The following is a 12,908-nucleotide window of genomic DNA, read 5'->3' as shown; positions in this document are numbered from 1 at the left end:
AGATTTCTGAATAACTCATGTGTTGAATAGAACCAGAGCAGCTGCCTAAAATGGTATACATTAGGTATAAACTATTAAATTCATAGGATACAGAGAGAGAGAGAGAGAGAGAGAGAAAATAATTAAACACAACATTCACTCTTACTTTATAGGTTCCAACAATGTATTCAATTGTTTTCTGACCAAACTTCCCATGAATGTTGCAACTTTCCAGTCAGTAAACCCACGAGAGCTTCTTATGTTTAATTTTCGTTTGATAGAATTACTTAAAATCTTCCACACACCTTATTTACAAATAGAAGCAAATATAAGTTTATTATAAGCTACTCAGAAAATTAACAAGCTAGCCTCAATTACTCGTATCATATTGTGATGCATCAATTACCATTTCATCAGGTAATACACAAGTGTAAATATGTTGTAATGTTTGTTCTATTTTGTAAGAAATCCCTCTTACTTCTACGTTGAAAATTTTTTGGTCACCTAATATTAAATAATATTAATATACATATATCAGTGACAAGGACAAAGTGGTCTTCCAAGCAAGGGAAATCAGTCTAACATGGGGCACTATGTGTTCTTCATTTCCCACAATGGGTTCATCCTGCTCCAGGTCCTTCATTATTTTCCCAACCTTAATTTAAATATATAATGCATTTCAATCACGACCAACTCTCTATAATACAAATTACTCACTAAATTACATGTTTTGATACACAGGTAATGTCTGCTCTAGCATATGTTCTCAATAACGAGAACATGGACGGAACTGAAACGGAGACATATATCATATCCCCAACTTTCTTGGTAAGTGTGGATTCTACTAATAACAAACCTAATATTTTTGCCGATTTGTTTGTAACTAAAACTAATATAATCAACCGGATTGTCTATTATGTAAATCGACGATAGACAGAGGCTTTGAGCAAAGCAATTGCCAATCAAGATGATGACTGTGTTTTCTCAATGGCATATCTCCAAATGCAGCACGACGTCTTGAAAGGGATCAACCTAAAGACTGTGAAAAAGGTTGTCTCGTGGATTTTCAATTCTTTTTTTCCCCCTCTAACAACCTTCTAAAATTACTACTCATTTAGAAATTTTGTTCAGTTATATTTGCCAGTTTTATATAAAGATAGATGGGTAGTGTACATGCTCATTCGGGAGACCAAAGTGATGTATGTCCTTGACAGTAAAGAATCTAAGTGCGACAAATGGCACGATCACACAGTCCCTTACTTGGTATGACATCGTCCATATCTACTATAATATTATTGTAAACAAAGGTACCACTAACATTCCTTTTTCAGCTTTCATGCAATGAAAGAATTCTCACCGAATCACAAGTGGGGGATGCTTGGAGTGCTCAACAGTGGGAAATGAAATACATAAAGGGTGTTCCACCAGAGAAGTTACGGGTGGACACTGGCATGATTTGCATGTTGTATTTACTTGGTGCTACAAGTTTCGATAACTATGAAAACTACATAGTGGTGAGCACTTCAAATCCAATTTCATACTATGTATATATTTTTATAACGTTGTTTCAAATATTAGTTACATGGCCTTTCAACAATTATCAGTGGTAATTATGGTTGATTAGCCTTACATATGTTGGTAATTGAATATATATATTGACTTATGGGTATAACTTTTTGTTTTATTCATTGCAGTCTTACAGGATCAACAATGCGGAATCTTGGAATCGCACATTCATGCTAGGGACCATACTCAACAATCGCTACAATGAAGTGCAACAGTCTTTACTTGAACTTTTGTGGCCAAGATCTTAGTGTACATCAAACTTGATCGGACGTTGTATATATAATGATAACGAATTCTGTCTCCTATGTTGGACTCTCTATAATTAGTAATGTTGTAGTTTCTATTTGGTGTTACATTAGGAAAATTACTACCCTTTCGGATTTTGGAACTTCCCCAACTTCACTTTTGAGATTGCAAAATGCAAACTAAGCTATGCAATATATGTGTGTGTGTGTATATATATATATATATTCACTTTTGTTACTGCCTTGTGGTATGAAATAATTTCATTGTTGGTTTAATTTTAATTTCCCCATCACAGTAATAGACTAATAGTACAGTTTAGAATTCATGTTTTTTTTTAAAAAAAAAAAAAAATACCTTAATAGTAAATTTGATACTAAAATTATTAAGTTCATACTTTTTTTTTTTTTTGACAGGAAGATGATACTTTATTATACACAGCCCGTTTCTAGCTTTTTGGTGGCCTATGAAAAATTAGGGCCCTTATTATCCAGTAAAGTAAGAAAATGAATTTTTTTTAACGGATTGAATTAAAAAATAAAAAATAAAAGTCAACTTACGATAAAGAAAAAAACAATACCTTTAAAATTAGGTATCCAAATCAACATACAAAACTTTGTCCACGAGCATTTATAGATACAAAATCACCAATAAGGCAATAATAATGTCCATATTAATATGATCAAACATATTTTTCTTAATACATAAAATGGCAAGACCATTTAGTCTTTCTTGTGACATTGATAACCTCAAAAACATATTAACTTCGAAAAACTACTTACGACTGATGCAACGGTGACCGGATCCCATTGAAAATCAAAGATGAAGAATACCATTTGAATAATTGAATTATCCCTGTTTTAGGAGATTACTGAGGTTGAAAATTGTAAAAATGAATTAACTACAGAATAAATCAATTAATTATGAATGAGAAAATATTATTTTGGAAGAAATAACCATAAATCATTGCAATTAAGATATTTTAGGGGAATTATTAGGAAAGAATAAAGGATTTGTAAGCTGAAATTTAGAAAAATGAACATAATAATATGGAAAAGCATGCAAGCGTACATACTGTAACATTTTTTTTTGAAATAGTACATTGCATATTGTAACATTAATTAGTTAAGATTTTTTTTTCCTTTTTTTTTCAAAAAAAAAAAAATCTGAAGAACATTAACTAAAACTCTGGCCTTCTTCATTTGGGCCCCGTGTGACGGCACCTGTTGCCCTGCCTTAGGGATGGCCCTGATTATACACCAATAATAACTGTTGCACATACATGTAACTAAGATGATTTAATAATGCAAAACTAAAATCAATACAAATGACATACGATTCATACTACATCGCTATTAATAATTTCAAAGATATTTTTTCATACATCAACAATACCTGCCTTACTAATTTTGAAAGTGCACCCATTATTATCTAATACGGGTGATGATAACAACGACATTGTTCTATCCCACACTTCAGTACTCTTATTGAACTTCTTTGACATAAATATCCTTGTACATATATTATTACACCAAATTCTTCCAAGTGCAGGTCGCACCTTCCTCCCGTTCGATATTATCATATTGCTACCACCTTCATAATCATTCCGGGACACTTCTATAACATCATTGACAGCTACAATAACAAGATCGTATTTCTTTGCCAACGATTTAAGTCCATTTGATACCACATTTACAATTGCAGTCCTTTCCATCATAGAATCTCTTGTGTTAGTAAAATGAAAACGACATATACTTGAAATAGAGTCAATGACAACAACTCGATACTGTCCTATTGTACCTATTGAGCTTTGCAAGAATGTTTCAAGCCATTGCACGGTTCCTACTAGATCATGAGGAGATTCCACCTTTTTCACTAATATTCTCTCCAACGGGTGCTGACCTTGAGTTGGTGTTGAACCAAAGACATGCGGGATCATTTCATTCATTCTGACCGATGGAAAATGACCGATTGAATGTATGTACACCGATGAAGATCCTAAACCCCCCATTGACGGAGCCAACTGAGCAGCTAACATCATTTGCAAGCACAATTGTGTCTTCCCTGTTCCCTCATCACCACATATCTCAGTGATGTGACCTGAACGAAACCCTTCATTCGACATATTGTCTATTGTAGAGCACCTAGTACAAGTAGTGTTCATTTTCAGGAGATGAAACTACTGACAACCCTCTTATTAAGATTTTTGCATATTTTCCATCTTATCACCCCCTTGACACACTTGTATATGATTGTTAGTTTGAATAAATAGGCTGCGAACCAGTGACAAATCAACTCACATCTCTATTGCTAACAACCATGTGAATCTATTATGTCTTATTCATGAAAAAATAATAATAATAATAATAATAATAATAAAAACCAAAATTATACACTTGTACTACTTTAAACATTAACAAAATAGGTCAATCTACTTTTTTTCTAAACCGGGATAAATTCATCCAAAACTAATGCATACTACTATTTTCTTGCAATTTTTTAAACCAAAAATAGCACATACTTGATAGAAAGCAAACAACAAAAGTATGTCGTACTCCAACCTTCTACATCTTACACTAACAACTACAACGACACTTTATAAACTACAATACTAATATTCATACTAATAATATTATAATCAATTACTATTATGTTCATCATACATATAATACTCTTCTATTGTCTTGAAAATAGTCTTCTAATCCATCCTATTCACCCATTCATGAGCCATCTATTCACCCATGTCTAATTGTTGATGATGCCAAGACTCCAACGATAAGTTGAGACCAATTAAGTTGGACACCTCTATTGTTTATCTTTTGTAATTCGATGTTCTTGGTACATTATCACCTTTCGCCAATTTTGACATTGTGCTATCTCGTACCCTCATGGAAGCCATTGACCGAAATGTGTCACTTATTATTTTCTGCACCATTTAAAATTACATACCATATTACACTCCTTTTATGACAAGAAAATGCAAAATACATAAAATTCACTAACCTCATTTTTCTCGATTTCCTCAGGGGTAAGTTTTTGCTTCTTCTTTTGTTGCGCACCCTTTTCAGATGGATTGGATTTCCTTCCTTTGTTTGCCTTCCCCGTATGGCACTTGTCTATAGGATCTTTTGTACAATCCTCACCTGGTAGTTCCGTAGTCCTAATAAGGTGCCTTTGGTTTTTTTTTCCTTAGGCCTCAACCTCCGCCTCCCAAAAACCTTTCTTTCGTTCAAATCCCAACTACCATTATTATCGATGTTCGTCCTGTCAATACCTATAGCACCCTCTAACATACTTCGGATATTGAGTGTTGCTTCCTTATACATGTTAATAGTGTCTTCATTGTGCATTGCAAGACTAGCTAGATAATTATTCCTTCGAGATAATTCACAGAATTTCTGAACACGAACTGACTCATCTGGATCATGGTATGACACTCGAACATCCTCATACTCTCGTACAACATCCTTCCTCCATCGACTCATGACGTACTTCTCTGGAATGAATTGAATATCCTCAACCTCAAGAACATGGATTATGTGCCTGCATAGAATTCCCCTAAACTCAAATAACTTACACGAGCAACAAAAGTCTCCCTTCACTGCATCTATACTTACGTTGAATGACTTCCATCTTTTCCTCCAGATTGGGGTAGGAAATTTCTGATCGACTTTGTAAAACGACACCGATCCTAAGCAACCTGTCTTGTTATCATTCACATGTTTTAGACCATTACACTCCTCTTTAACCTCAATAAATTTTGCATTAGTATAGGCTTTGTGAAAGACGTACTCAACTATGATACTTTTTTCCACATCAAGGGGCTTAGTCACACAGTCAAAGTTCATAATCTTTTCCTCTTCAATTTTATCTTTCATTGCTGCCTCGTACTGTTTCACAAACTGAGTCAATCCTATATTCAAACTCGCGTATGTTTTAAAAACTCTATTCATTCCTTCACTTCGTTGTGTGGACGACATTCCAGCCTAAAATGTGCCCCTCCAATGTCAAGGAGCCCAACGATCTCTTATTTCATACGCTTCATTCATCCAAGCATTTTTTTGCAACCCAAACTTTTGTATGATAAGTTTCCAAGCCTCATCAAACTCGTCATGATCAAGAAATTCATGCACAACTGCTCGTATGGCCACATCAATCTCCTTCCATTTAGCATGACTTCCAAGGCTCTTTGCAGCATTCTGTAGTAAATGCCATAAACAAAGCCTATGGGGAACCTTAGGAAATACAATTTTCACCGCCTTTCCGATTGCTCTACATTGATCTGTCAATATACCAGTAGGTGGCTTGCCCATGCATTCTAGCCATTGCCTAAAAACCCACACAAATGTTTCGGTATCTTCGTGTGAAATAAGGGCAGAAGCAAAAACTATTGATTTGCCATGGTGATTAACCCCAACAAATGGAGAAAATGGCATACGATACCTACAATAAGTAATTACATATAAACAAGGTTACCATATGCTTTCAATAAGATGCAACAACATTATACAATCAAATCATTATAATTTGCACCACTTAACAGTTCTTATTTGAATGCATATTTATGTTATATAACCTTTACACATTAGAATTTCAACTAAAACAATTCGAACAAGTACCAAAACTTTTTTCAAAGTAACAAAAGTAATTTTTCAGTAACAAAAGTTATTTTTAAGTATCAAACTTTAAATTTTTAATTCATATCGATTTGTTGAAAATGTAGTATCAAAGGTAATTATATCACCAAAATCTTTCCAAGAAGCCCTACTCCTAGCATCTGACCAGAATGCATTCATTAATCTCCCCTCTTCATCTCTTTGTATGGCACTATAGAATGTACTATCGAATTCCTTTTGCACACGAAAATATTCCTCCAATGCAACTGCATCCCCTTGAAACCTAGTTTGACGTCTTTCAAGGTTGACAATATTCCTAATGTCCCTACCTCATGTTGTAAGATATATTCTCATGTCCACCGTTTTCAACTAACGAGGCATTAAAAGATTTGTTAATACTTATCCCTGCCTTGTCTAAATTCATGACTCGATCACAAGTAGGTTCATCTACACTTCTATAATTCACCATTAAACGGCTACATGATGGATCAATTGGATGATTGTGATCCAATTTACAACCACGTACCTACATCTTCCCATCTACTAAACGAGCATCAACAAACACTTTGCACCCTATGACGTTTGACCCTTTGCTCTGTTTATACCCCCCCATTTTACATTTAAATCTTATTCGTTGCATCATATGGTACATTCTCTCATACTTCCCTACCCCAGTTCGAGTAACACCTTCGTTCTTGTACTCATCCATTAGTTTGCTAGTTTCAGTGAAGAACATGAAACCCTTTTTGAAAGCATAGTCGTGGCAAAATTGGGCATACTCTTCTCCTGATACAAAGGTCATTCCAACTTCTGGGTCATTTGCTATTCCCCGATCCTCTTCTTCACAGTCCTTAAACACCTCGTTTAGATCAATGTTTCTTTCTGAATTGCCCTCCACATTTGCCATTACACTACAACCCAACCCTGCACAGCACACAATTTAACTCATAAATATTTCCCCACTAATAAATAATTCCCCACTATAATCAAATAATATACATTTAATAATACATAATCATACCACTATAATTATATTCATACTAAAAAAAATATTTTCTCACTAACATTGCTTAAATTTAATTTTATAAACTCACGAGAAAGGTACATTATACATTATTAACTACAAATCAATAACTTCCATATTTTTTCATAAATTAAACCATGGATTGGAATTAAATCGCAAAACTATAATCATATCTTCTTCAACCCAATTATATTTCCTTGTAAACAACTTTTTCATCAAATATAACATATTACCTTATTACTCGCTATAACTATGTCAAATCAAGAGAAAAACTTTCAATTAAAAATACTTACTGTCAATGTCGCCCAATAAAGTTTTGAGCTTCTTACTTCAGCTTCGATTCAACAAATGACTTGAACTTCATTCACCAATACCGTAGAAATTGTTTCTAAAACTATAATAACATACCTTGGTCGACTAAGTAATCGTATGCTGAGAAAGGAGAATACCCTCTTCTAGTCGAATAATCGAAATTTTTGAGTATTATTTTTTAGGAAAATGGCGCCAAAATTTCATCCTTACCGCTGCTCTCTTCTTAGGCGAGAATCTCACTCCTTTTTACCGCTCAATTCTCTTTCTTTCTTTTTTTACAAAATTGACGTGTTGCCATTTCATTGGTTGTCTATGTGGGGCTACACATAGACTTTGTCTATGTTTATCTCCTCCCATTACAAATAAGAATAACATAATTTCATAAAACCTGACATAAGGCCCATACTCCGATGCTGTTATTGTTGTAGTTATCTAAATTTCTAGATCAAATTCTGAGTACAATTATGTTCTCTGAAGCTAGAACCAGAAAATGTTGTTATTCCTTTGGTGTTGTCGCTGGAAACAAATGGTTGGACTTTTTAGGGCAGAACTTCTCGCTGGGAGGCTTAGTACGATAGTGCGGGTTCACTTGCCTCTTTTGGTGTTTTCGTATGGCAATGCATTTCCTGGCTTATGTCTAAGTGTTAGTCAGCAACTCTGGCATGATTTATATTTTTTTTAGTTTGATTTAAGAGAGATCTTGGTTTTCTTATGGATATATATTTCCTTTGCTTCTCTTAAATATACAAGAGATCTTGGTTTTCTTATGGATATATATTTCTTATGGTTAGTGTATATGTTGGTAAAATACCTGTCGATTCCAATGACAAAATAGAGAAGATGAAAGGGAAAATACTTGATTAAAGATCTCAAACTCATAGTCACGCCGTGGAACATAATCCACTGCCTTAGAAGCGAAATACGCCACCACCGGTACAGGTTTCCTGATGACGCACGCCCCCCAAGTTTAACACAACTCTCCTCCGTAATTCGTGTACTCGAACCCGAAGAGTGGAATTGCTCAAGAACTGTTCAGATCTCAAAGGGTAGGTTTGTGTTTATGTGTTTAGGGTATTTCAATAATGAAATTAACATCACATTGAATAATTACCAAGGAGTTGTATTTATAGGAGTAATAACGAAAAGGAAATAATCACAAACCTCACACAAGCTACTTGCAAGGCCCAATACTCGGCTAGGCTGGCGATACTACATTGCTTGCTCCACCATTCCCTCATTAACTCCTTGCACACTCACTTGGTAACTCTCCGATTTGCATTTCAAGAATTGCAAATACTCCAACAATCCCCCACTGATGCAAAACGGACATGAGATCATGAAATCTGAACAATAAAATGAAAGGTTAGGTACTTAAGCACTAGTATCCATAAGGTTTGAACTAATGCCTTAGTGACACAGGTATTCAACACTCTTATGGTGAGTATCCAAAGGTTTGAACTCCCAGGAGCGAAGAAGGAACATGTACCACATACTTCACCTTTTGAACTTCAGCAACTCCGCCACTCTTGGCCAACACCTTGGGATCTCATGAGTACTTCAAGAAAACTACACCACAATTTTCCCTTGAAGGAGGCCACCCCTCGTACTCACGTAGGTGTTCCGTCTGTGCATTACTTACACATTCCCAGCATATTTAGGGTCTTTCCCTACAGGCTTAAAACACATTCAAGCACCTTGCAAACCCAAGATTCTCTATGCAATGGAATAAGAACATTAAGAACGTAAAGTTTAACCCTATCAACTCGACGGTGCATCTATCAATCCACTGCTCAACGGGCTCTTAGGCTAGATGCATTAAGGGATACTCCCAACCTCAGTCATTCGGTACCACTATCGTTCCCTACTCGAGTAGTATCAGGGCTAGTGATCCTAATTCATTTAAGGATCACTATCGTCCCCTACTCTCAAGAAACTGGGCTAGTAGTATTAAGAGTAAGCAATGCTCAACCTTCCACCTTCGGTGTCATTATCAATCCTATTGTAAGGGCCACTGAGCTAATGGTCTTAAATCCACTTAAGAACCATTATCAAACCCTGCTCAAAGAATAACTGGACAAATGACATTAAGAGCCATGCTCAACCTTACTGAATCCACCTGGTCAACAAACCACTAAAAAGAGTTATAGATTCAATAAACATAAATGGTGTAAATCCAATAATGAGTCAACCAAAACAAGGCTCTAGACTCATTCAGAACAAAATTTCAACAAATTAAAACACTTCGGTGTGTCCATGTAAGTTGTCTCCATTGACCACCCAACCTGGGTTATGGACATATTAAGAGCACTTAAAGCTCAACCTGTAAACATCAAGCAACAAGTCTACCAAAGCATCTCATAACCATATAAATTAGAGGGTTGTCAAGACATATCACTTCCAAACGTAGACTCATCTTTTAAATCTTCGTCTCTAGAATAATTTAAAATACCCCACATGATCTTAACTATATTCCCTTAGACAATCAAGCACTTACCTGTGCTTCATCCTTGTATAAGGACCTGCTTGATCCTTCTTTACTTTCACATACATTGACATGAGTATCACCTCCACAAGATCTGTCTAACTTTGTCACTACATTTGTAGTTCCTGACAACATACATAGACACTTGTGAAAAATAATGTAGAGAACATGAGGATCAACTTACCCCCACAATGGACAAACTTCCAGAGATTAATTTTTGCAACAATCATCTTCTTGACACACGACATCCAATCTAATGAGCCTTTACTTCATAATGGATAGTGTATACCAATTTGATTTTGTAGCTCACTCGAAATAGAGCACCACCCTTCATCATGTAAAACCATACACTGAAGAGATTCAACTAATCATCGTTGTTCATTCAATCATCGTCTCTTAGAACTTACTGGACAGGTACTTGAGAAACTTTCTCACTTTAAGTTTCATCCTTGTACTAATCAAAACTCAAACAATAATTGAGTAATTCTCTCTTGACAAACAGAATGAACAATATAGTTCACAACAAAACCACTTCACGTCAAGAATAATTTGTTCATCATTTAGATTGCAAAACATTAGCACATTTGAATCAAACATCAAGGCCAAATCATAAAAATAACTCTGGCTTAAGCATGATAAATGTAATTTACCAAAACACTTTCTCTACATCACAAAAATGAGATTGATGCGTACCTTTATTAGGTCATTGGCTTACTTCCTAGAACCATTCTGCTTATCTCATTATCTTGTACTTGTTTCTTGGCTTTGAGACACATATACATCTTTATCTCAATAAACAACATGCATGTGAAGTTAACAACTTATGATCATTCTAGCATATGAACTCTATCAATGCGAACCATAGTAAAATCACACATGCATTAAGAAATTCAACACACATGCCAAGAAAAACTTAACATAACAAGTTAGGGTACTCAAATCTAACCCCCCACTCACCATTCATATCACAAAGGATATAACATCATGAGAAAAAAATACCTCATATTCTAAGTTGTCACCTGTGCATGCGTTTTAAATACACACCCTTGATTTACAATCAATCATGCTAGGAAGCTTAAGCAACCTTACTGCAAAACAGACAAACTTAGAACAAACCAGGTGAGTCATAAAAGTGGGTCAGCACCAAACTTACAGAATAAATCCTGATATCACAGTATCTTACCTTCAGCTCATTTCCAATCAACCACCTTTCAACTCACCTTAAAGATACTTACAACAGATGGATTTCTAATAGCAAGGCAAGATATACTCTTCTCAAACATATCAGACTCAAAGAGAGCGCACAACTCGCGTTAACATGCTTCTTTCCACAACTAGTCAATCAAGGTTTATTCACATGGTTCAGGATTTTTCATCCACCACTACTTGAATACATACCACACAACTAACCTCTACATACACCTTTCGATCAAGAAAGTCAACCCAAGATGATACACGACTAGTTCAAGCTTTAAACTAATACACCTTAGATGATGAACTCATCAACTTTACTGGCATAATAAAGCTTAGGAAGCAACAACAAACTCTATGAACGAGCAAAACTAACATGCCATGTCATAGGAAAACATATACTTGAGATATTTCACAGGATTTAACATATCAAGGTCATACATGATAAACTTAATAGATATTCAACATACACATCACCCACAGTCCCACAAGCCTTCATGCTTTACGTGAAACACCATATAAAATCAATTCTTTATCATTTGGAACCCCCACATTACACATACCACATGAGAATAATCATGACCTAGGTAACAAAAGTAGGGAATAACATCCAAATTCTTGGGTGAATTACTTATAAATAACTGAAACATACCTGCAATCCCCACAAGCCAAATATTCACAGAATATTAATAAACATTGAAGACATAGACACTTAATTTCTATCCTTACCGCATGTGGAGTTCACCATATTTAGTCTTGTACAACCTTACTAGTCCTTGTCAAACCATACCTTTTATTTCTGCTCTCAAGCATGGAGGAAAAACCGATCATACCTAGACCTTCAACAAGAAAGGTTAAATGATAGTCCTCTAGCAGTTAAACACAACTCAAGTTCAAAGATAAGCTAAACAAACCACAAGAATTAATAACAATAATTCTAAATCTCCTTTTCAAATTAAAAGGGAACATCACAAGCTTATCACATACTCCATGCTCAAACAAATGTTATTCCAAGGTTAGGGAAACAGTTCAACATAATACTATCAAAAGATAGAACAAAAAACATCCCTAATCAACTAGGAAAAATAACAATGTCCATAATCATACATGATTAAAACAAGGCATAAAACTAACAATAGCCATAGATAAAAGAATAACTCATGGAAATCTTCCTCCTCAACAATACTCACAAACATGAGTAAAACCAACTTCCTAGTTAGTCACAAAATCTAACTCAAATCACCCCCACATTGCTACATAATACATCATAATAATTAAATTACGCATACTTGGGGCACATATAATAAACATATTATATAAAGTTAGTAACTTAAAATGAGGTAATCAAATTAATTGAGAAGGAACTTAGCTTGTTCAACCCTTACGGCTACGGCATCTATGTGACGTTGATCACTCTTGACTGGAGTCCGCTACTCGCATAGCCATATAGCTCAAACTTTTTGCTACACGTACACTCTACCAAACTTGGCACGAG

The 12,908-nt window shown here is 35.0% G+C and overlaps 3 protein-coding genes and 1 long non-coding RNA gene across 4 annotated transcripts; 1 reads left to right on the top strand and 3 right to left on the bottom strand.

Moving 5' to 3' along the window:
- The first annotated feature begins 1,122 nt into the window (after positions 1-1,122).
- Positions 1,123-1,805, top strand: LOC145576658 (uncharacterized). The gene is made up of 3 exons (XR_014098516.1): positions 1,123-1,242; positions 1,311-1,493; positions 1,674-1,805. It is a non-coding gene; the product is annotated as an uncharacterized LOC145576658 (long non-coding RNA).
- Positions 1,806-3,166: 1,361 nt separating this feature from the next.
- LOC145575518 (DNA repair protein XRCC3 homolog) lies at positions 3,167-3,913 on the bottom strand. The gene has a single exon (XM_081633378.1). The coding sequence runs from the start codon at positions 3,911-3,913 to the stop codon at positions 3,167-3,169; it is 747 nt and encodes a 248-aa protein (XP_081489504.1).
- A 991-nt stretch (positions 3,914-4,904) lies between these two features.
- LOC145575517 (protein FAR-RED IMPAIRED RESPONSE 1-like) lies at positions 4,905-5,768 on the bottom strand. Its single transcript, XM_081633377.1, has one exon. The coding sequence runs from the start codon at positions 5,766-5,768 to the stop codon at positions 4,905-4,907; it is 864 nt and encodes a 287-aa protein (XP_081489503.1).
- Positions 5,769-5,795: 27 nt separating this feature from the next.
- Positions 5,796-11,004, bottom strand: LOC145575516 (protein FAR1-RELATED SEQUENCE 5-like). The gene is made up of 6 exons (XM_081633376.1): positions 10,938-11,004; positions 10,235-10,347; positions 9,843-9,856; positions 8,998-9,083; positions 7,055-7,328; positions 5,796-6,231 (listed from the first exon to the last, which is right to left on the bottom strand). The coding sequence occupies exons 1-6, from the start codon at positions 11,002-11,004 to the stop codon at positions 5,796-5,798; spliced, it is 990 nt and encodes a 329-aa protein (XP_081489502.1).
- Positions 11,005-12,908: the final 1,904 nt, after the last annotated feature.

The sequence above is a fragment of the Chenopodium album genome, chromosome 13 (genome assembly GCF_948465745.1).
Source record: "Chenopodium album chromosome 13, dcCheAlbu1.1, whole genome shotgun sequence".
Taxonomy (NCBI): domain Eukaryota; kingdom Viridiplantae; phylum Streptophyta; class Magnoliopsida; order Caryophyllales; family Amaranthaceae; genus Chenopodium; species Chenopodium album.
This window is presented reverse-complemented; position numbering and strand designations above follow the sequence as displayed.